This window comes from Myotis brandtii, unplaced genomic scaffold (assembly GCF_000412655.1).
Source record: "Myotis brandtii unplaced genomic scaffold, ASM41265v1 scaffold326, whole genome shotgun sequence".
In the NCBI taxonomy this organism is placed as follows: domain Eukaryota; kingdom Metazoa; phylum Chordata; class Mammalia; order Chiroptera; family Vespertilionidae; genus Myotis; species Myotis brandtii.
The window spans coordinates 967,863-991,394 of NW_005362534.1; the positions used below are offsets into that span (position 1 = coordinate 967,863).

The window sequence follows — 23,532 nt, forward strand, 5'->3', positions numbered from 1 at the left end:
TGAGTGCATGAATTTTCATGCACTGGGCCTCTAGTACAGAATAAAGAAAAAGCTGTTGATGATCTTTTTCTTACCGTTTCTGGGGGTGAGACAAGCCACAGAGAAACCATCCTCTCCTCAGCATCATTATTTATAGAGACATATGATGGCTGGTAGATTTTGGTTGTTGGTTCTATCACCAGAACCTAGAAGAAGAATGGATTTCTGTAATGCACAGGAATATACAAAATAGGTCACCCTGCCCACTGAGGAAGTGGGAAGCTGTGTACTCCACAAACACTCATGAAGGACCTGTAACCCTGTTCTAAGACCTATGGACACAGCAGCCCACAACAGGAGTCTCTGCCATCAGGAGGCCGTTGTCCTGATGGGGCAGATGGAAGAATAGATAGGGATATACAACATGGTATCATATAGAACTGTGAAGAAATAAGGCAGAATAAAGGTGAGAGTTGGAGGGGGGAACTTCTTTAGACAAGGTAGTCAAGAAAGGCCTGGTTGGGGAAGTGACAGAAAAAAAGAGGGATGCTATAGTTTTTGAGAGATATGAGGACGTTAACTGGATGGTCACAGGTAGGTACCAATTCTAAAAAATGCAAGGGGATGAAAAAGTGAGGTGACGTCAGCCATGTTTTATATTGTTAGGGTAGAGAGAGAGGAAGGTGGGGAGGGGAGCAGAATGTACAGGAAAGAGATAGTGAATTTCCAAAATAAATAAAGCAGAATGTTTAAGATTGCTTAGCCTGGGAAGAGATTATCATTTCAAATAAGTTAATCTGTTATTAGCTTTTTAATGAGATTCTTGAATGCTACATGTTCACAAAATCTTATGGCATAAATATGAAACACAATTATTTGAAGTTGTTTCCAGAATGCTTAGATATCTTACTTAGGCCTCCTTATAAGATGGTCATAAAACTGCAACAAAAATTCAATAAAAAGATAAAAGCAATTTTGCTTCTCGGTAAAATTTTAAAAAGTAATTTGTGGCACTAGAGACAAACCAAAGCCCAAGAGAAAACTGCTTTGAATTCCAAAATTTCACTATTAGTACTGCCCTGTTCTAGAGCACCTTGGCACTACTGACATTGTGGGATGGACAATTCTGTGTGTGGGGAGGTGGGACTGTCCTGTGCACTGTGGGATGTTTAGTGGCATCCATGGCCTCTACTCCATAAGCTGCCAGTTGCAATACCTTCCCCACAATTGTGACAACCAGAAATGTCTCCAGACATTGCTAAATGTCCCATGGGAGACAAAATCACTCTATTTTAGAGAATACAGTATTTATTGAAAAAAAAATCCACTGGACCCACACAGTTCAAACCCATGTTGTTCAAGGGTCAACTGTATAGCCAACGTTTTCTAGTAAGTTGATCTATCACTGGTTAATTCCACATAAGATTGATGAATAGTTTAACTATTCAATTACTCTAAGTATTCAATAATTAGATGGCACCAATCCCCAGTTTCTTTTTACTTTTATCTTAAAGAAATAAATGCTAAATAAAACAAGCCAGACAGAGAGACAAGTATCACATGATCTGACTTATATGTGGAATTTGATGAAAAAAAAATCTGACAAATAGATCCAGAGACATGGGAGCATGCAAGAGACTGAGGATTCTCAAATGGAAGGGGCAAGGAGGGAAGAGATCAACCAAAGAACTCATATTCATATATGCATAACCCATGAGCACAGACAATAGTGGGGTAAAAGCCTAGGGAGAGAATGGGAGTAGAGAAGAGGGGGTCAATGGGGAAAAAAGGGGGACATCTGTAATATTTTCAACAATAATGATTAATTTTTAAAAAGAAAGAAATTTAGCATATCTTACTGGAAATCTGAGTCCATTAGCAACTTCCTTTGATGCCTCGAAAATTATATCTAACCAGAAGTTAAGCAGTTCTCGCCTGGATAACGGTGCGATGAATTTCTTGAAGCGCAGAATTAAAAACAAATTCTGAACTAATGATCGTAGGTACCTGGAAAAATCACAAGCACCAATAAATTAGATTCCCAAAGAAAGTGAGTTCAATTCTATTCCCTTTAAAAGAAGTTTCCTGAAAGCTTTTTATTTAAATTAATATTGTGTAGTGAGTGCTTCTTAATCATTTGGCAGCCATATACTTAATTAAAATAAGCCCAAATAGTGGGCAAAATAATTTTACTCAACAAAATCATACAACATGACTTTATCAAAATTGGTCTAAACCTCAATTTAGGTACACAGTGCTTCAGAGCAGAGCCTGGCAAGCATTTGCTGTCTTAAATAAGAGAATGTAGTTTGAAGTTCAAAGCACTTGTAAAGTGACAAAATTTCAAACTCATTATCTTTTTCTTTTTTAATTCAACTTTTTATTTTGAGACTTACATACAGTGGTAAGAGACAACACTGAGAGACCCTATGTACCCTTTGCCTTGGCCTGGTTTACTCCACCCCAATGGTAATATTTCATAAATTCTAGATCAATGTCACATTCAGGATATTGACCTTCATACAGCCAAGATAGAGAACATTTCTATTGCCACAAGGATTGGTCTTGTTTCCTCCCTTCTATAGTCGCACCTGCTTCCCTCATTCCCAACTCCTCCTGGATCCCTGGCAATCACTGATGTGAAACTTACTGTCTTTTTTTTTTAATTAGATCTGAGCAGGTAGATTTTGATATTCTGAGATCTTGAATCCAACCACAACTTTACTGTTCGTAGGCAAGTCTAACTTTTTGAAATAGTTCCTAGGCAGTGGTGGTCACATTTTCTGTAGCACTAAACAGGGATGGTTCAGGTGAAAGCATCCAAGTACTATTTTTCACTTTGAGGATAAAGTCTAGAGCTATCCTGGGAAGACAGATCAGTTAGACTATGAATGACTTACTTGGATACTGTGCAGTACAGGATTAATTCAGCTGGCCTGTGTTGCCCAAACTCTACACATTCCAAAGAAAGATCTGGCCCTAGACTGGTTTCTGGAAAATCACCTCTAAGCTCTTGGGATAGCCTGCTTGAGACAGGAGTGTCTTTGTTTACCTGAACCGTGAGCCATAGCAGATAGTTTATATTAACAACATGATTCATGATGGGGGCCTTGGGCAATGCTGTTATCAGTGTGATCTCCAGAGAGATTGGGGACTCAGTGACTAAGGTCAGTTACATGGATACTCCATACCTACATAACTGATCCCCAATAAAAACCCTGGACACCAATATTTGGTGAGCTTCCCTAGTTGGCAATACTTTGGGCATGCTGTACTGCATTGCTGTTGAGAAAATTAAACAATGTCCATATGACTCCACAGAGAGAGGACAACTAGAAGTTTGTGCCTGGTCTCCCTGGACTCTGCCGTGTGTGCCTTTTGTCTTTGCTGATTCTAATCTGTATCCTTCTATAATACCACGAGTATAACAATTTTTTGAGTTCTGTGAGTCCTTCTAGCAAATCATGAACCTGAGGGTGGTCAAAACAATAGGTATCAACAGTAAGTCAGCACAAGCCCTGATGTAATGAGAATGTACTCAAGCCTCAGGCCTGCTCTCCATGGAGTCAGCTAAAATTAGTATTCTGGAACAGCAGCCACTCAGAGAGGACCAGAGGTTCAGCCTGCCTCTGTGTTCTCTTAGCTTCAGAGAACTTTCGAGAGGTTGATATGGTTTGGGGACCAAATTTAAGTCCTTCAGATTGGGAAGAAATGGGGTCAAACTAGATATGACTGAAGAGATTCCTACAGTTAGGAGTTCAAATTGACCCACTGTGATGAGAAATAAGAGGGGAGAAAATCAACATAGATTGTTAAAAGTAAAAATTTGTAAATTATGTAAGTAATCCAAATATATCTTCAACAAATCAGATGAGGAAAAACAGATTAAAAACATATTAAGGCTGGCCCGCTGGTGTGGCTCAGTGGATTGAACATCATCCCATGTACCAAGAGATCACTGGGTTGGATTCCTGGACAGGGGGGTGTGCAGGAGGCAGCCTATCATTTATGTTTCTATCTCTCTCCCTCTCCCTTCCTCTCTCTCTAAGAAAAAAATCAATAAAAACATATATTAAAAAGGGAGGCTTATTTGATTACATCAAGCCCACCCAAGATAATCTTTTTAAAAATTTATAAGGCTAGCCCTGGCTGAGTGGCTCAGTTGGTTGGAGTGTTGTCCTGTGTACTAAAAGACTACATGTTTGATTCCTGGTCAGGGCACATACCTAGGTTGCAGGTTCAATCTCCAATTGGGGTGCATACAGGAGGCAACTGAGCGATGTTTCTTTCTCACATTGATGTTCTCTCTCTCCGTCCCCCACCTCTCTCTAATCAATAAATATATCCTCAAGGTGAGGATAAAAAAAAAACAACCACAAAAAGTTATAAGGGAAAAAAGTTATAAGGCTATCACCCTGAGATAACCATTATCAATATTTTAGAGAAAATCCATCAATCATCATTTATTCATTATAAAAATATCTACTTAGTATCTACTATGGAATGGTAGCAATCAAGAAGATAACCACTTTTTAAGGGACTTAATGACTATTAGAAAAGTCAGGTATTGTCCAACCCACCTAGACCTTTCTCTGAGTCACATATTTTTAATTAAAATGAGTCCATAGAAAAGTGGTTCTCCAAGTGTGGTCCCAGGACCAACAGCATCAGCTTGTACTACTAATTTGTAAATGCAAATTCTCAGGCCTACCCTAGACCTTTTGAAGTAGAAGGGTGAGCCCAGCAATCTGTTTTTTAATCAATACAGATGATTCTAATATATGCTAAAGTTTGAGAACCACTGAGGCAAAACATCATTTTCTTGCTGTTTTTCCAGCTTTATGATCTGCTTTCTCACATATGCACAATATGTATTAGTATCAAAGAATGTTTTGTTCTTGAGGACCTCAATGGCCTGAAGAAATTAATAGAACAAAGTTTTATCTTGTAGATACAGTATGTAGGAATATATTCTGTATGTGAATATGTCTGTCTTTCCCTCCATTCACATAAAACCAAGTGATCCCTCAGAGTTGTTCTTTCTGCCCTAACTTTGCTATAATGAAGAAGTTAGAAGGAGGAACATAGTAATTGCTATTGTTTTTTGCATTTATACCTTTCCTCCCTGGCAGAAACATTTCAAGACATGATCTGATATTGAGAAGGATAATGATAATGCAGAGATGACTCACCAGACTGGAGGCTTCAATCTGAACAACTTCTCTGCTGCCTGGATGGACTTCTCGACATTATTAGCCAACATGGTGACGCTGAGGAACTGACCCACATCCCAGTAATTGTTCATTTTCTCCAAGCACCCTTTTCTTCCCAACATACTGCTCAGCTGGATACCTTAAGAATATGAATTTTAGATAAAGTCATAAAAATGTTTCTAGTTTCTATCATATTATGCCAGCCTTTCGATAGAAGAAAAATGGGCATTTTATTTTGACTACTGTCTCAGGTGAGCCATCCGAGAGTAATTCTTCCTTCTGAAATTTAATGCTAGTTTTGTGACTATAATTTTTAATGCTGAATTTGTGTTACCAAAGCATCAACATCTGCAATAATAAGTAACTTTACCTATTTTCCTTAGTTCCATGGATGTTTCAAATTGTTGTCCAGCAACTATCAGCAGAATTGAAAGGTTAATTCCAGAATAAAGAGATGACTGGAGCTCGAAACCTCTGCGATACCTACAATTACAGAACCACTCAGTTATTATTATATCATCTTATTATGGTAGGAGAAAATGTGTGACTATGGTACAAACCCACCTTCTCATGAAAATTTGTACTACTCTAATTTATTGGTTTCCAGCTTTCCTTCCCAATCTTACAAACAGCTATATGCAGCACAAAAAATATCTTCTTTAAAATGTCATAGGAGCAAGTGTACAAAAGAAATTGAAAACCTACTATAATCCTACCACAAAAAGGAGACCACAATTTGATGTCCAAATCTCATTTTTAGAGTTAGATTCCATTTGTACGTGGAGCATTTTTTTTTACTATATAGAAACTGCATCAATTATAGGCTATTTCTCTGTAGACCATTTGTTTGTTTGCTCATTTCACAAAATGGAATCACCAGAATCCTGGAGTTCAAAGAACTATAAGAGCAGTGGCATAAAGTGACAGAAAGGGCAGGGATCTATTACATTAGGATAAAGATATGAAACTATGAATACCATGTTTATACCAAAAGGTTAACAGTACCATTTTTAATTCTTATTTATTCATTATTCTATACATAAAAACTTATTTCTCTTCCATGAGTAACTATGAGTACCACAATCAGAAAAAAAGAATCTGATCAATAAAGTATGCAAAGGACATCTAAAATAGAAGTTGTTTTGTCACTTGTGTGACAAGAGAATTAAACTCCAACAAAATATTAATTGTGGAAGTGAGAATTTATTTAAGGCCATTAAAATCTGGTTTTATGAACTTTGGGGCATTATACAAGTACCCTTAGAGTGACCAGAAGATACCAAGATAGTCCTTCCAAACCCAGCCAACAAAATTCCAATAAAATTGCAACCTTTTCCCCTGTATGTTTTGAGGATTTTAAATTCCATATTCTATTATTTTTTCATTTTCTTTTAGTATGAAAAGTTATCTAGGAAGATGGCAGACAAGGTGACTTCTCTATGTCTCTTATCAATAAATCAAACAGGCTCAGCTTAGGGGCAGACAAGACTTGAACTTGGAGTCAGGACTGCAGTCTCAGGTTTGTCTCTGACCAGCTCTGTGACTTTGGACCAGCTCCTGACCTCCCTGAACCATGTTGCATATCTGTACCTAAGGGCCTGGGATAGATGATCCCCACGGTCTGACCCAAGCCAACATACCCTGACCAGGAAACTAAGCTTCATTTGCTCCTGTGCCTGCTACCACTACCTTCTGAAGTAGATAGAGAAAGGCTCCTATGACTTTCTTGAAGGATCTATAGGTAATAATTTCCTGACCTGGGGGTTGAATTCTTGCCCACCATGGTGGGAGCACAGCTTCCTATTTTGGCTCAATAAACCTTTGTTGGTTGGATGGATGGATAAATGAATTAATAGTTCACTGAAAAGACAATGCCTGACAATAATACAACTAGGTTCTGGAAAGAGTAGACGGGAAGGAGCATGCCGATCCTCCTTCTTGCCCCTATAAACAAGTGAACTTGTGGGAAGAATGTCACCAGTAAAAAACCTTGTCTCTAATGATTTCCTTAGGGAAAAAGGAATGTGGAAATTCCCAAACCACATTTATAGCATGTTTTTTCACTGCCAGCAGACAAGCAGACACACACATATAAGAAAGAGATGTGAATTTTTAGCCACTGCAACTGTTCTTTGCAGAAATGCACATGCTATTAACTAGGGCTGAGGGTTTACCACTCAATGGCGCTGTCTCTGCTGGCGTTATCTTTGCAGTGTGAATCCAAAAAGATGTCCTTGTAGATCATTCCACATAGGCAGAACATGCCGGGGGCCGGGCAGTCACAGTTCTGCAGAACCTGGAGCATGATCTGCAAAGCCTTCTCACGGTCACCTGCACTGTTTTTCCTGAAAGATTCATGTGATAAGATCATGGATGTCTGAATCAAGACACAGGAGTTTATATACATTCATTCTCTGAGGGGCTAGGTGTAAGGATGCTATACTTCATTGGAAAAAATCTAAATTATATTTCATTTTTTCATATTTAAATGTAAGACCTACTTAAGATTCACACTAGTGAATTTCACACAATCATACTCAGTCCTTACTTGATCTTTTCTCTTAAGGTTAGACCTACACTATAGATGAGAGCATAAGGTGATTAATGTATTTGGAAGCACAAAAATAATATTGCAGCCTCCTGTAACTAGATGGAGAGCAAGGATTTAAAAGCTAAGCCTAAATCATGAGGATGAGACAGTTTGATAAAAGGTTCTTTGGAAACTGGCAGGGCCCCCAAATTCAAGGCCCAGATGAATTTTGAAATGTACAAAGGCATTTCTTGACCTGAAATTCCTTGCCATTTTCTAAAAGCAAAGGACTTTAGTGAGTCCTGTTTTCCTATCTCATGTTACCCCCACCAAAACAGGAAATTGTTTCTATATTCATAAATCACACTCTTCTCTATTTTTAAATTACTAGAAGCCCGTTGCCCAAAGATTCGCGCAATAGGCCTTCCTTCCCCTGGCTGCCAGTACTGGTTTTCCTCCGGCACCCGGGACCCAGGCCTTTGGTCCGGCCGCAGTGGAGAAGCCAAGCCTCTTCAGTCTTCAGTCTTCACTCCGGCCAGAGCCTTCAGTCTTCGCTCTGTGCCTGCATATGCAAATTAACTGCCATCTTTGTTGGGTTAATTTGCATACTCATCTGATTGGCTGGTGGGCGTAGCAGAGTGATACAATTTGCATATTTCTCTTTTATTAGTGTAGATATGGTAAATTTTTCATTTATACACAGGAAATGGATTCCTTAGATAGTTGTTAAAATAATTATTGTCACAAAACAACTTGAGTTTGTGGCTGTAAAATGTTAAAAGTGTTCCTGTGAATATCTGGAAGCAAATGTCCATCAGTAGTGGTGATTGATTAAACCAACAATGGCTAATGATATTCATGCTCATATTATAAAATATTAAACATTTATTCAAAGAATTGAACAATATCTCTGTAGTACTGTTATGGAAAGATCTCCAGAATACGTTGTTAAGACAAGAAAGCAAGGTGTTGAATACTGTGAAGAGAATGCTACTTTTTTATTTAAGGAGGATATGAATAAATATATGTATCTGCTTTTATGTCTTAAAATGGAAGGATAAACCAGAAGGTAATAAAAGTGGCTACCAATAGGTGGAGAGAGAAACCATGATGAAGAGAACAGGGGTAGAGATTACACTTCTTGGAATTTGACTTTGAAACTACATAAGAATTTTACATAATTATAAAAGAAAATGAAATAAAAATTTAAAAACAGCGTTCCCTAAAAACACTGCTTGGCAATGAACAAACCATTTGAACTTGTGGTTAGGACAAAATAAATGATGAGCCTATGCATCTGGTTGATAGCTTACCCACAAAAGAGAAACTAATTCATATTATTTTAAAACACAGCAATTTGACTGTATTTTTCTAAAAAAAAAATATAACCTAAGGAAAAAAACATAAATGCAAAGAAATCTTAAATAGTTTCTAGTAATCATATTGTTAGTGACAATACTGGTATTGGTATTTTGAAAATATTATATATCTTTTAGTATGAAATACAACAAATAATGTTAACATTACTAGGAACCAGATTTTTCAGCACAAGAGGAACACACATAAAATCAAAGAAGTTAAGTAAAAATCCTCTAGTCCTAAATTTGAATTGGAACATCAGTATCAATTCATGGAATGGTTTCCTCAGCTCTACCAAAAAGGTCCCAAACAATGATCTGGAAGAACCTCCATGTCCTGATTAGAGTCTGTAAATATCTCACTAAAAGGAACCAGGACTCCTTGGAGGACTGGCTGGTTCCAGATATGTCTAAATCAGTGGTCGGCAAACTGCGGCTCGTGAGCCACATGCGGCTCTTTGGCCCCTTGAGTGTGGCTCTTCCACAAATTACCGACTTCTGCGCATGGGCCACGAAGTTTCAATCGCACTGTACATGCGCGTCCACATGTGGTATTTTGTGGAAGAGCCACACTCAAGGGGCCAAAGAGCCGCATGTGGTTCGCAAGCCGCAGTTTGCCGGCCACTGGTCTCAATGGTCCTAGAACATATTAACATACAAAAAAGCAAAGAAGCTACTAAGCTCATAGCAAAAAGACTCAAAAGCCAAGTTGAATCAGTGTTTGGTAAAAGGGGATGGTTAGAGCATCAAGAAGAATACTAGATGATGTATTATAGAATTGTACACTTGAAACTTACATATTTTTATTAACCAATGTCACCCCAATAAATTTAATAAAATAAACAGAATTATAGGGGATTGAAACTTATCAACTATGTTAAAATTATGAGTTCATAATGATCTTATAAAACATCACTGGTCACCTTTGGAGGATGCTAAGGAGCTAACTCATTGTTTTTGAAAACTGATCAAGGCAAAAACTCAAGCACATAAACTCTTTTCTCATACAAACTGTATACCAGGGTAACCAAGTCATTGATGAGGGGAAATTTCTCTTTATAAAGTATTTGTGCTAATAACTCAGGAATTAAATATAAAATTCAAAATATTACTATTTTGTGACCTCTAATAAAATAATGGATCTAGGCAATGATTGTCAATGGCCACTAGCATCACAAAAAGAATAAAAAACAGATAAAGTACACAATCAACTATTAAGTATACTTTTAAAAAAGTCAGACCAGAATCTGAAATAAGTATCCAGATCTAACTACCAACTTACAGGGAGAAAAAGGGACAGAGAAGCTCACCAATCTCACCACAGGCATATGATCAGTAAAACCCAAAACTTTGGAAGCTCTACAGGACAAATACTTTTTCAACAAATGAATAAGAAAAAGAAAAAATAAAATAAGAGAAAACTTATATACTATAAAAACCCTTATGAGTCATAGTAATGAACATAAACAGAAGAGACAAAGAAAACAAGGCTGGTGGTTACTACAGAGACAATGAGCCCATGCTGCCCTCCTGGGGACATGTCCTTCTACCTGAGCAATGGCCTGCACCAGGATAGTTCAGAAGCTGAGGCTAAGGTGACTTCTGTAGGTTCTGAAACAAGCCTTCAGCCCCTCTAGCATGGGCTAGATTCAGTAACATTCATCTAATATCATCTCTACACACATTTCTAGGGCCTACAGAGTGTCTTCTTCTCTTACCGCTCACCTTTAACTCTTCTTTTAGTGTGATACATCAGATATTCTAATAAATGTGTCATGCATTCAGTTTCCCCTCCACTTACTGAGTAATTCAATGAGTTAAATTTTACTTGAGTTGGAGGTCTTGCCCCAAAGATGCAGGGAGTAAAATGAGTATATTCTAATTTTGTGATTGGCAAGCTTTGTTGGTTTTAACCTAGGACTTTGATTCTGTTATTTTTCCAGACCATTATTTTGCCTGCTGCCTGGATTCCTAGTCAGAATCTTCTCGCTGCATTAGCATATCTAATTAAATCCTGTTTGTAAAAGCAGCAGCAAATACAAATTGCTCATAAAGAATTTCATACCACTGAGAGACAAGCCGTTTAACTGCTCAATGGAAACTTGAAGCAGTCTTGAATGGGCTTCTGAATACAGTGAAGTGGAAGCTATCAGAAAAAGCTGGCTGTCCCTGGCTTTTCTAATACAGGGAGACCTTGCCATCTTAGGGCCAAACATCATTCATTACTACTAACCTTTAGTAACTAATAGATGGACATGATTTGCTCCACTTCCTAAGAGTTGGAGGTCAACTGTAATGCAGGAAAAATCACTACTTGCCCACCACTATTTTCTCCTCTATCAGTATAAGGTAATTCCCTAAACTTCCTCAAAACTGTACCTAATGCCAGATCCTACTGTAACTATGCTGACAGCTGGCCAAGTTATACTTACGGAAAATTCAGGATCAGATTGCATGCATTTGCTTTACCTGCAACTTGTGTTCTGGTCACATTGACTATTCCCTGAAGACACACTGCACATGAAGAACTCTATGCTCACTTTTCTGTTCTGGTCAAGTAGAATGGCCTTTTCACCATCTCCATCCCACACTCTCTCCTGCCCATGAAGTAATTCTTTTTTTGTTTTGTTTTTTGCCAATCCTCATAGAGGATATTTTTTCCATTGTTATTCAGAGAGAGAAGAAAGGTGGTGGTGGTGGTGGGGGAGACACATCGATGTGAAAAAGACACATCTATTGGTTGCCTTCTGCAAGTGCCCAGACTGGGGCTGGGGGTCAAACCTGAAACCCAGGTATGTGCCCTTGACTGGGAAGCGAACCTGAGACACTTCGGTAAATGGGCTGAAACTGTAACCACTGAGCAATACAGGCCAGGGCTATGAGGTAATTCTTACTAAGTCTTCAAATCCCTACTGAAAAAACCCCAGAAAATGTCCAAGCAGAATGACTTCCTCCCTCTGCTATGTTTCCATAACACTTTGGACAAGCCTTCATTAAGACCTTTATCATTCTGGGCTAGCAAGCTTTAATTACATGGCTGACCACACAGGTAGAATATATGTTCCAAAGACAAAGTCCTTGAAGACCAAGACCTTGCCCATTTTCATAACCTTGACACTGAACACATGATCTGGCTCATATTCAATGAGCACTGAGTAAATGAAGGAAGCAGAATGTAACAGGTGACTTATTTTAAAACTCTATATAGTATGTACACTATCATCCTTACCTGTTCAGTGCAAATGCATAGTGGAATTTAATATTATATTGGTCGGTCAAATCACACATAGGCAGCATGTCCAGTGTTTCTACCAGCTTTACCATTGCATCGTAGTCCTGTTGGCAAGAGGTCCCAAGGTAAGAAAGAGAGGAAATACAGATCTTCATAGGTTTTTCTGAACAGTAATAAACATGAGACAGCCTAAGCATTTAAATACAAGCCTTCTTTACAGAGAGCATTTAGTGAAGTTACTTACAACCCAGCAGCCAGGAAAAAAGCTACCATGTTTTGAGTGCAGGAGAGTTACCACTACCAGCACAGCTGTGGGTTAAAATGAGCTGGACATAAACGTATAAGAAATCTTGCAGTCATTTGCTACATAAAGGGAAGAAACATCGCAGTCATTCCTATTTTGCCAGAAACAAAAGAATTAATCTAAACCAGTATTTCTCAGCCTTGGCACTATTGAGATTTTTGGGCTGGGTCATTTGTTGTTGTGGGGCACTATCCTGTTAAGCAGTATCCCTGGCTTCTACCTCCTAGATGTGACAACCAAAAATGCTTCCAGACCCTACCACATGTCCCCTAGTTGAGAACCACTGCCCTAAACTGCATAATTACCTAGGGAAAATTGCTACCATGTTTGTCTCATCTGGGACCCCTCTGAGCAGTACCATCTGCTACCCTTTCAGCCAGGCTTAGAATTACTGTTATTGGCCAATTTGCCGAGAGCCAGAAACAGTTAGCACAGGACTTCCCACCGAAATCCCATGCCTGTTTTGTGGCTCTGCACCTGGATGCAGCTGCCCAAGGAAAGTGTATTCCAAGAAGCTTCTGGCTCACCTTTACGCCTGAGAGTTCCACGAATGTAAGGTTATAAAAAGAAGAGATGTGTGAAGGCAAGGACAGGAGGAAGGCAGCAGCTCAGGAAGAAAGACTTCAAAAAAGGCCATTCCCATTCTCTTGTCCCATGGGGCATAATTTAATCATTGTTAAATCATATTAAAATCAATTAGATGCATCTGTTTATCACTAAGGGCATGAGTTCCTTTGTGACTGACTCTGTTCTTGGTTCAGGTCCTAAATGAATGCCTCTCTTGTTTAGATTTAAAGACCTCTAACCAACAATCTCCAATATGGCTTTGTGGAATTATGCAGATAAGGTACATTGCCTTGTACATTCCTCCAAAGGGAAGGAAGGCAATATATCCTTAGAAATGGCTCAACAGAATTAAATTTGGAAGGAGGACAGGCCCATATCCATGGTACCACATCCCACAAACCCTGTCTCAGGAATTCTCCAGAAGTCTCTTCCTGCTCTTCCTGTCACTGGTGGGTGATGGCAAACAAAGAAGGAAGTGACAAAGGCCTAAAGGAAGCAGCATAGCAGAGGACTTAAGAGCAAGGACAATGGAGCCAGTTGCCTTAGTTTGAATCCTTGACCTTGCCAACTGCTGTGTGACCTTGGGCAAGTCACTTAACTTCTCTGTGCCTCATGTTCCTCATTTGCAAAATGGGGATAATCAGAGTATTCAATTCATAGGCTTGTTTTGAATATGAAATGAATTAGGATCAAAGGGCTTGGAACAATGCCTACCATAAAGTGCATAAAAACTATTAAATTCTGCCCTAACCAGTTTGGCTCAGTGGATAGAGAGTCAGCCTGCGGACTGAAGGGTCCCAGGTTCGATTCTGGTCAAGGGCATGTACCTTGGTTGTGGGCACATCCCCAGTAGGGGGTGTGCAAGAGGCAACTGATTCGATGTTTCTCTCTCATCGATGTTTCTAACTCTCTATCCCTCTCCCTCTCCCTTTCTCTCTGTAAAAAAATCAATAAAATATATTTAAAAAAACACAAAAACAAACAAAAAAAACCTGTTAAATTCTGCATTTCTTTTAGTGAGCAATAACATATGAGATTTTGTTGGGAGTAGCCATCTGATATGACAAAACCTTCTCCAATATTTCCACTACAACAGATACAGGTGACCTAGGACGTAGCCACATACTATTCTGTCTATAAAACAGCTGCCTAACTGTGCACCTAGTATAAAAGTACTTCATATGAGGAATTTCTCATGCCAAGGAAGAACTCTGCATGTATTAACCTCAGTTAAACTTATATTGCATACCTGGATATCACAGTAGGACAGCAGTAAATTAATGATGATATCTGAAGTCAGAATCTCGGTATCATCTATGTGTAGTTTGATCCTAGCCAGCTCCTTTGCCAATTCATCGCCCTTGTATATCTCTCTGGCTCTCTGGATGTCATTTAACAAGGTTTCTTTGTGATAAACACTGGAGAGGGAAACATGAAAACCTCAGGTTGCATTTCCATGCATCCAGTCTGACTTATAATGACCATAGAGTGATTCAAATTTGTGGTCCAATTTCCAAGTAATTTTTAAATGAAGACTGGGTATTGTCAATCAGGGGGTAATACTGTCAACCCATTAAGTAGCTGAAATGACTTAACTAGAGAGAGTAAAATTACACTGTTCATTAAAAAAAGAGAATAAGCTCAATTAAATAAGTCTTCAGAAAAAGAGAAACATATTAGAATAAGAACTGTGACTTACTTTGACTAACTATAAAACTATGCCAAATAACTGTGTATACAATACATAGGCTGGTCCAAATGCTTATAAGAAGAATTAAAAAAACATTTAAAGAATGAAGTAATGCCCCACAGAAAGCACTCTGATATAAAAATATCAGTGCAGCCCTGGTTAGTGTTGCTCGACGGTTAGAGCACCGGACCTTGCACCAAAAGGTCAGATTCAATTTCCAGTCAAGGGCATATACTTGGGTTGTAGGTTTGATTCCCGGCCCTGGCCCTGGTTAGATGTGTGCAGGAGGTACCAATCAATGTGTCTCTCTCACAAAGATGTTTCTCTCTCTCCCTCGCTCCCTCCCTCCTATTCTTTAAAAAATCAATGGAAAAAATGTCCTCAGGTGAGGATTAACAACACATATACATATCAGTGCATTGCTTTAATATTTTATTTTCTGGCCCATTGCTTATTACCCCAATGATAAGCAAATTAGCAGATTCTACCAGTGTTTAAAATTCTATTATTGAGCATAAAATTCTATTATTAATCTAATGAGTCATTAACTTAGATGACAGCCATTATTCATTTGGTGGACTATAAAGGCATCAAAGCTATTAAGGCATTATTAGTTTAGCCTGGTAAGTAAAATGTTATACTTTAGTTTAGTCTTCTTTTCAAGGGTAATTCTGAAAAATAGTTTTATTAAACTAAGAAACCTAATAAGAACAGTAGCTTGTAAGTAAATAAACAAAATACCAAGTTGAGTATGGCTTGAGGACATCAAATATGTAATAAGCATGCAGCCATTTCTACCTCTGGGAACCAGGGAAGATGTTGCTAATGAATGTGAACTTGGAAATGGATTCCAACCCATTTTCAGCACAAGGCTCCAGGCAGCCTTTACCAATTAAGAGTTGGCACTTGAGCTAAAAACTTTGCCATCCTCATTATAGATGTTTTTAAACCATTAGCACCATTTAACCTCTCACTAACCATTGCCAGGTATCTGCCAGTTCAAGGTGTGAATCAACTAGCAGGTATTTCAAGTCCTTTGAAATGAAACCAAATCAAAAGAGTTATTTTCCTACTGATTACACACACACACACACACACACACACACACACACACACACACACACACTGACTGAGAAACAAAACGAGTCCACTTCTTGACAAGACCTTGCTCATCTGGCAAATTCAAGCTAGTCTACCTCTTTGTCAGACCTGAAAAGATGATACTAGGAGAGCTTTCTTCCTAAACTTCACTAAAATATTCATTGTGCAATAAGACAATAGTTAGCAAGATGTGCTTGAAAGAGGCTTTGCAGGAATGTGCTACAAAAGTTCCCCATTTGCTTTCTATGTTGGTATGTGGCCACATATGTCTGGATTTCCAGTCTTCCTTTCTTTAAATTTTCACTCTTTGGTTGCTTCCTGCATGTGTCCTAACTCGGGATCAAACCCACAAGCCTGGCGCATCAGGACAGAGCTCCAACTAACTGAGCTACCTGGCCAGAGCTCCAGTTCTCTTTTCCCATAAAGTCTGTAGAAGAAGCTGCATCCAGAGAAGAGGTAATGGGGTAGAAAAAGAGAACAGACTATTTACTATTGTGTACCTCACACCAATACTACTGTAGTAATGCTCCACAGTTCAAGGAGCCATGATTTGATCCAAAGTGGGACATGTGGCCCTTTACATTTTTGAAGTCTGTTCAGCCAGTGCTTCAGATTTTCATTTGTTTTGAAAGGACAAATCCTTCTCCTTGTGACAACTTACAGGAGTAAATCCTTTAAATGGACTGCAAGCAAAATAACTAGATCCTTTGGTTAAGTAGAATCATTTTTCTGCCTTCAAGTTGTAGAATAAGAATATTTGAAGGCATGGTTTATTGAGCACTAAGGCACAAAGAAGTGAGCTGACTTTTACAAGGCTACACAGCAAGGAATAGCCAGAGCCAGGATTCAAACCCAAACCTGAATCAGTATTCCCCACCTTCTCCAACATCAATCTACACAGGACATCCTGAGGTCAGTTTGGCTTCAGCTGAACATAGTGCATCCCAACTTTTACAGCATTTTAACAACCTCAGTAACTGATTGGGGCGAGAGGTGGGAGGAAATCATCTTCAGATATGATCTTAAGATACAGAATCTCAGAGCATTAAAAAAAATCAATGACTTAATCTCTTTATTTTCTACATGAGAAAATGGCTACAGAGAGTTGAGGCCAGACGCAGGCTCAACCCTGACCCCCTAATTCCAGGTTTATTCTCTTTTAGCTATACCTCAATGGCCCAACTCAGTGATGTATTAAGGAACAACAATGGATTTCAGGATGACTTAAAAATGATCGGTAGGAGAGAGAACCAAGATGACAGCGTAAATGCCGGTACTCGCCACCTCCCATAACCACAACAAAATTACAACTAAAATACAGAACAACCATCATTCAGAACCTCCTGAAAGCTGGTTGAATAGAAGTCCTACAACTAGAGAAGTAAAGAAGAAAGCACATTGAGACTGGCAGGATGAGGGGAGGTTCGGAAGGGGCTGGTCCACCACCCAGGTGTGCTGCTTTTTTTAATTGGGAGGGAGATCGCCTCTGCAGAGGCCACCCCTGAGGAGAAAGGGGTCCCAGCCTAGGGTTCAGGAGCTTGGAAGAGAAGTCCCCATGACTATGGGTTGTAAAACCAGCAGGGATTATGGCAGAGAGACACAGAGGCTCCTGGAGACCCAGGTGTTCCATTTAAAGGGCCAGCACATGAACTTACTCAGACTCCTAGCACCAGGCGGCTCTGGAGGACCCAGGCATACACTGAAAGGAACTGGACTATCTGGCATCAGGGCAGGAACTCAGGGGCATCTTTCTCCCAGACAGGGGTGCTTGCAGGGGTCATTGTTCTGGTGCTGGGACCTCCCCTATCGCAGGGCTGACTGGCAGCCAAGTCTGAGTATCAAACAGTGTGGCCCACACTGTTTGCTCTGCCCTGATGATTCCCTAAGACTCTGCCCCATCCAATTTGCAGCCCCACCCAAGCTGCTTGCAGCAGCTATTCCATAGGAATGGCCTATCCTGGCTCAGGCTTCAGAATTGGCTAAAATCTCTCAAAAATGCTACAGCTGGTGACAGCCTGTATCAAACCTATCAATAAAAGGCCAAAGACCCAGCACAAGCCTCTTTGCTTCACAGCTGGGTCTGGCCTCCTGCACAGCAGCTCTCCCATTGTAGTCACAGCTGGTCCTCACAGCCAATTGGCCTGGAGGTCAACTCCTCTCAGTGACACCAACAGCAATCAAGGTTTAACTACAAGAGTATGCACACAGCCCACACAGGGACACACCTAGAGTGCCCAGCTCAGGTGACTGGGGAGGCTGAGCCACTGGGTCCTACAGGACACCTACCACACAAGGCCACTCTACCAATTCCAGGAGACATAGAAGCTCTACCTAATACACAGAAACAAACACAAGGAAGCAGCCAAAATGCTGAGACAAAGAAACATGTCACAAATGAAAGAAATAGAAGCAAGCAAACTACTGGATACAGAGTTCAAAACCATGGTTATAAGGTTACTCAAGGATCTTCATGAGACTTTCAAGGATCTTAGTGAGAATGCCAAAGACATGAAAAATGACCAATCAGAAATTAAGCATACACTAACTGAAATAGAGAACAATTTATAGGGATTCAACATTTGAATTATGGGGGTGCCAGAAGAAGAAGAGAGAGCAAGATACTGAAAACCTATCTGAAGAAATAATGACAGATAACTTCCCATACCTGGTGAAAGAAATAGACTTACAGGTCCAGGAAGCACAGAGAGTCCCAAACAAGAGGAACCCAAAGAGACCCACACCAAGATACATCATAATTAAAATGCCAAAGGTTAAACATAGAGACTGTCAGCTGCTTTCTCAACAGAAACTTTGCAGGCCAGAGGGGAGTGGCAAGAAATATTCAAAGTGATGAATAGCATGATTACTCTACCCTACAAAGTTCTCATTTAGAATTGAGGGTCAGATAAAGAGCTTCACAAACAAGAAAAAACTAAAGGAATTCATCACCACTAAACCAGTATTACAAGAAATATTGTTGTTGTTGGAGGAGGAGGAAGAAGAGATAAAAATATGAACAATAAAATGGCAACAAATATGTCTATCAACAATAGAATCTAAAATCAAAATAAATAAACAAGGAATCTAATGAATAAAATAAATGGGTGAATAAAGCAGAATCAGAGGCAGAGATGCATTGAACAGACTGATGAATCTCAGAAGTGGGGTGGGAAGAGATTAACAAAGATCTTACCTATGGACAGCCTAGGGTGGGGCAGGAGCCGGTGAATGGGGGGCAATGGGGGTAAAAGGAAGAGAACTGTAATACTCTCAACAATAAAGATTTAAAAATGAAACAAACAAACAAACAAAATGATTGGTAGGGGTTCCCCATTCTCCAGGTGCTATGATCTTTTCAGGGGGTATCACCTCCATGAATGTGATGGGAAGATTGTGACAAAGTGCCCAGGGTTGTTGAATGCTGAGGGGAGTTACCATGAGGCTATTTGGATGTTCCTGAGGAGGCTAATGAATCTGTCCACCAAGGTCCCATGCAGGGGATTCAGCATGGTGTCCCAGTTGGTTTGCAAGTACTCTGAGGCATCCCTCTGGAGATCGCTCTCACAGCAAATGTATTCAGCACATGGTGTTATGATGTATGGGATGAAATAATAATTTCCACTAGATACCTGGAAAAAAGAAACAAAAGGGTTTCACAAAGCAATTGATGCAGAAGCATAGCTGTGGACTTGGAACCTGGTGGGACAGGGAAGGAGAAAATGCCTAAGTATTATCACAACTTGTGTAATATGACTACAAATCTATTAGGCACAGAATAGGAAACCACTCGATTTCATAAGCTCTAACACATGGATATATGACAAAAATTTGGTTTTATTTATTTATTTATTTATTTAAAATATATTTTATTGATTTTTTACAGAGAGGAAGGGAGAGAGATAGAGAGTTAGAAACATCGATCAGCTGCCTCCTGCACATCTCCTACTGGGGATGTGCCCGCAACCCAGGTACATGCCCTTGACCGGAATCGAACCTGGGACCTTTCAGTCCGCAGGTCGACTCTCTATCCACTGAGCCAAACCAGTTTCGGCGAAAAAATTTGGTTTTAAATACTGAACTGATCTGTGTATGTCTCAGAACTTCATTGGCAGAGGTTTTAGGGGTTTAAAATCTCAGAAATTACATCATTTTATTACATGCCCCCCAAATAAGATAACCAAGAATTGCAATGTAAGGGCATTCTTTTCTGTGTTTTTTTTTTTTCAGCATCAATGGAAAAGCCATATATTTGATAATTTAACCACAAGTTAACTATCATAAATTTTGTTGAGTAAGAACTGTTTTGCAAGAAGCAATACTAATAAATATGATTAGTCTCAGAGATGTTTTGAAAAAGGATTTTAAAAAATTTTATATTATCAAATAATACTCATACTAGTAAAACTATTTTTCTATGGAATAATTACAATTTGACTATGAATTGTGATTCTTTGTAAAGCATAAACAGTACCTTTAAAGTGTACTAAATCAATGTTTAATTTTTGACACTAAGTTTTAAAGAATTTACATGGTGCCAGAAATAATTCGTCTGACTTCTTGCATTTAATTTTAAAAACTAAACTAATAAAGTTATCTAAGTATTTTGCCCTAATGCAGATATATCTTGAGAAACACACTTTCTCTAAAAATGAGAATTCAAGTAAGGAATACAGCTTCTTCTAAGTTAAATACATTAATTACAGAGGCTACTTTCAGGGGTGAAATCAACCTGCAAAATATACATACCATACTTTGAAGTTATGGTTATTCTTACAAAGAAAAATTAAAACAAAGTTAAAGAACATCTGTGGACTATGTACACTAATCTCAAAATACCAGAAAGTTTAAGGTTTAATAGATAATCTCTTGGGGTTGGTTATATTTTCACTCGTTTTCATAAAGGCACAACCTTTATCTTTCATATAAACATGTTTTCTGAAGTGATAAAATGCTGAAGTGGCTATCTTTACTATCTTTAAAGCAGTAGAAAATAGCATAACTGAAGATAGATGAAAAAGAAGTCATTTTATGAAACTTGGAAGTTATATGAACCAGATCCCAGCTCCAAGCAGCATTACTCCAATCCATAATGAGGGGCAAGTTAGCAGAAGGCACCTCATTTATTTTGATATTTGATTTCAACATTTAATCAACCTCATTTAAAAAGCACCTCATTTACTTTGATATTCAATTGCAATATTTAATCAACATTAGTTGTGAGCTGTTTATTCTGCTGAACCCAACCTTTTTTTGAGTTTGCCCTACTTCCATGGCATCTGAAGTAGAAGAAAAAACTGTCTATATTCCATTAGTGGACAATATTTGAAAATTACCATAAACAATACCTCTCAAGGTTTATGTCCCTTCACCCTTTTCTCTTATATGCTATTTTATAACCTTCCAGCCACCTCTGGTCCTTTATTTGTTCCCCTGAATGCTCTAATTTCTCATACCACATGAAGCATGGCAACTAGTACCTAAAGTAATTCTAAAGTAATGCCAAATTTAGCAGATTAATTCCCAAATCCTTTAGAATAAGTTCATTCCTGAAAAACAAACAAACAAAAACTTAGGGAGAATGGTGTCATGGTATAATTAGAACAAGAATGAAAGGACTTCCTGGTTGTTTAGGAGGGAGAAAGTTCTAGTGAAGGAGGGTATACTAAAGTGGAATGGTAACAGAACTACACTAAGTCTCCTGGAATAGACCCTGATATATCCAACAGTTAGGATGGAAAGAGAGCTTTCTTCCTTGCACCGTGCCTTAATGTAATTCTTGTTTTAAGGAATAACTGTTTCCTAGACATTCCTTGCATTAAATCCAAATTATGCCTTTTCACTTGTGTGACAAAAATGGAATGACAGACATTAAGTACTGGAAGTTATCTATGAACAAAATGACAGAATTCAACCTCTTTTTATTGATGAGGACACTGATAATTAGGGTGGGATCGGGGAGGTGGAGTGACTACCCAAAGTTCCTCAGAGAGAGGGACCTACAACCTGTGCCTCCTGGCCCCAGGCTCAATCTCCTTTGACTGGACCTCCCCCCGCCCCCGCCGTCCCCGTCTCCATGAAGAAGGTAATTTAAGAAATAGAGATCTAGAAAGAACAGGAAAGACCCCCTGTAAGTGGACAATATCAGTATGTAAATGGGACAAAATGAAGTGACATATCTTCCCATTTTATCCTCTAAGAGGAACTCAAAATCACCCTGATGCCGCTTTTTACATGATGGCTTGCTAAATCCAGGCTGCTGTGGTAATCCACTTGTTTTCTTTCTAGAACTTCATCGTCTGAATTGGAGGAAGGTGAAGGTGAAGGCTTTGCCTCAGGTAGGGAACTCTGCATGGACAAGAATAAGCCTGGGCCCCACAGCTTCAGGTTGGGGACTTCTGTGGAGGGGATAAAGTCAAGTAAAGCTCCTGCTCCCTTGTGGAGGGCACCCTCAGGAGACCTCTACCTCCTGGGATCTTTTCTCCCTCTCCCTTTGGGAACTCCAGGTGAAATAGGAAAAGAGGCATGAGGTGCTTCCCTTCTAGAAGGGCCACTGGGAAGGAGGCTGAGGGGGAAAAAAAGGGAACAAAGAAACCGTTCCTAGTCTAGGTCACAATTTCTCAAACCACAAAGACATAGGTCTAGAACAGTGGTCGGCAAACTCATTAGTCAACAGAGCCGAATATCAACAGTACAAGGATTGAAATTTCTTTTGAGAGCCAATTTTTTTAAACTTAAACTATATAGGTAGGTACATTGTTATTAACTTAATTAGGGTACTCCTAAGCTGGCCTTTGCTAAAAACGCCCTCAATCTGATTGAGGTACGTTCGCTGAGGTCGACCCCTTCCAACTCGCCCATCCACACTCGTCTTGTATACTTGTTTCAGATAGATGAGTGTGGATGGGAGAGTTGGAAGGGTCAACCTCAGCGAATGTACCTCAAACAATGTACCTCCCCCGCGCTGTGTATCCCACGGCCCGCTTGTGCCGAGTCTCCCATCAGACCTACACCCCCCACTTCTTCTAACGCCACTTCTTCAAAATAGACTTGCCCAGGCCGAAAACTGACTTCTGCGCATGGGCCACGAAGTTTCAATCACACTGTACGTGCACGCCCGCACGTGGTATTTTGTGGAAGAGCCACACTCAAGGGGCCAAAGAGCCGCATGTGGCTCGCGAGCCAGGGTTTGCCGACAACTGGTCTAGAAGGATGGGCAGTTTGGGGGGCACTCAAAAGTACAGGATAACCTTGGCACAATTTCCAAGGACATGACCTTATTTGAATGTTTTTAGGGTGGGGGCTTTATTATACAGTTCAAACCAACACAGCATTATCAATATGCCATTGCAGGAACTTTTAAGCCAAATTGGGAAACTTTAGCACATAAACGGGACAGAAGGAACTGGAAATCTGTACCACTTCTTTTCAGCTGTGCAGGAAATGTAGCTAAGCCCTCATATTAACTGGGGTATAAGTTCATGTTTTTCCATTGTTAGAAAAACTTGGGTGGGAAGTATGAGGGTACTAGGTACTGATTCCAGCAAAAGTAAATAAATTA

General features: G+C 39.4%; 1 protein-coding gene across 1 annotated transcript in view; it reads right to left on the reverse strand.

The window, feature by feature from the left end:
* The window catches only part of MAP3K15 (mitogen-activated protein kinase kinase kinase 15), a 76,275-nt gene that overhangs the window by 46,719 nt on the left and 6,024 nt on the right, over window positions 1-23,532 (reverse strand). Inside the window, exons 4-11 of the mRNA XM_005870979.1 lie at window positions 19,410-19,603; window positions 14,433-14,601; window positions 12,310-12,416; window positions 7,367-7,537; window positions 5,563-5,675; window positions 5,172-5,331; window positions 1,839-1,986; window positions 75-185 (exon numbers count right to left, since the gene is read on the reverse strand). Of these exons, the coding sequence (XP_005871041.1) occupies window positions 75-185; window positions 1,839-1,986; window positions 5,172-5,331; window positions 5,563-5,675; window positions 7,367-7,537; window positions 12,310-12,416; window positions 14,433-14,601; window positions 19,410-19,603 (1,173 nt within the window). The remainder of the gene's footprint in view (window positions 1-74; window positions 186-1,838; window positions 1,987-5,171; window positions 5,332-5,562; window positions 5,676-7,366; window positions 7,538-12,309; window positions 12,417-14,432; window positions 14,602-19,409; window positions 19,604-23,532) is intronic.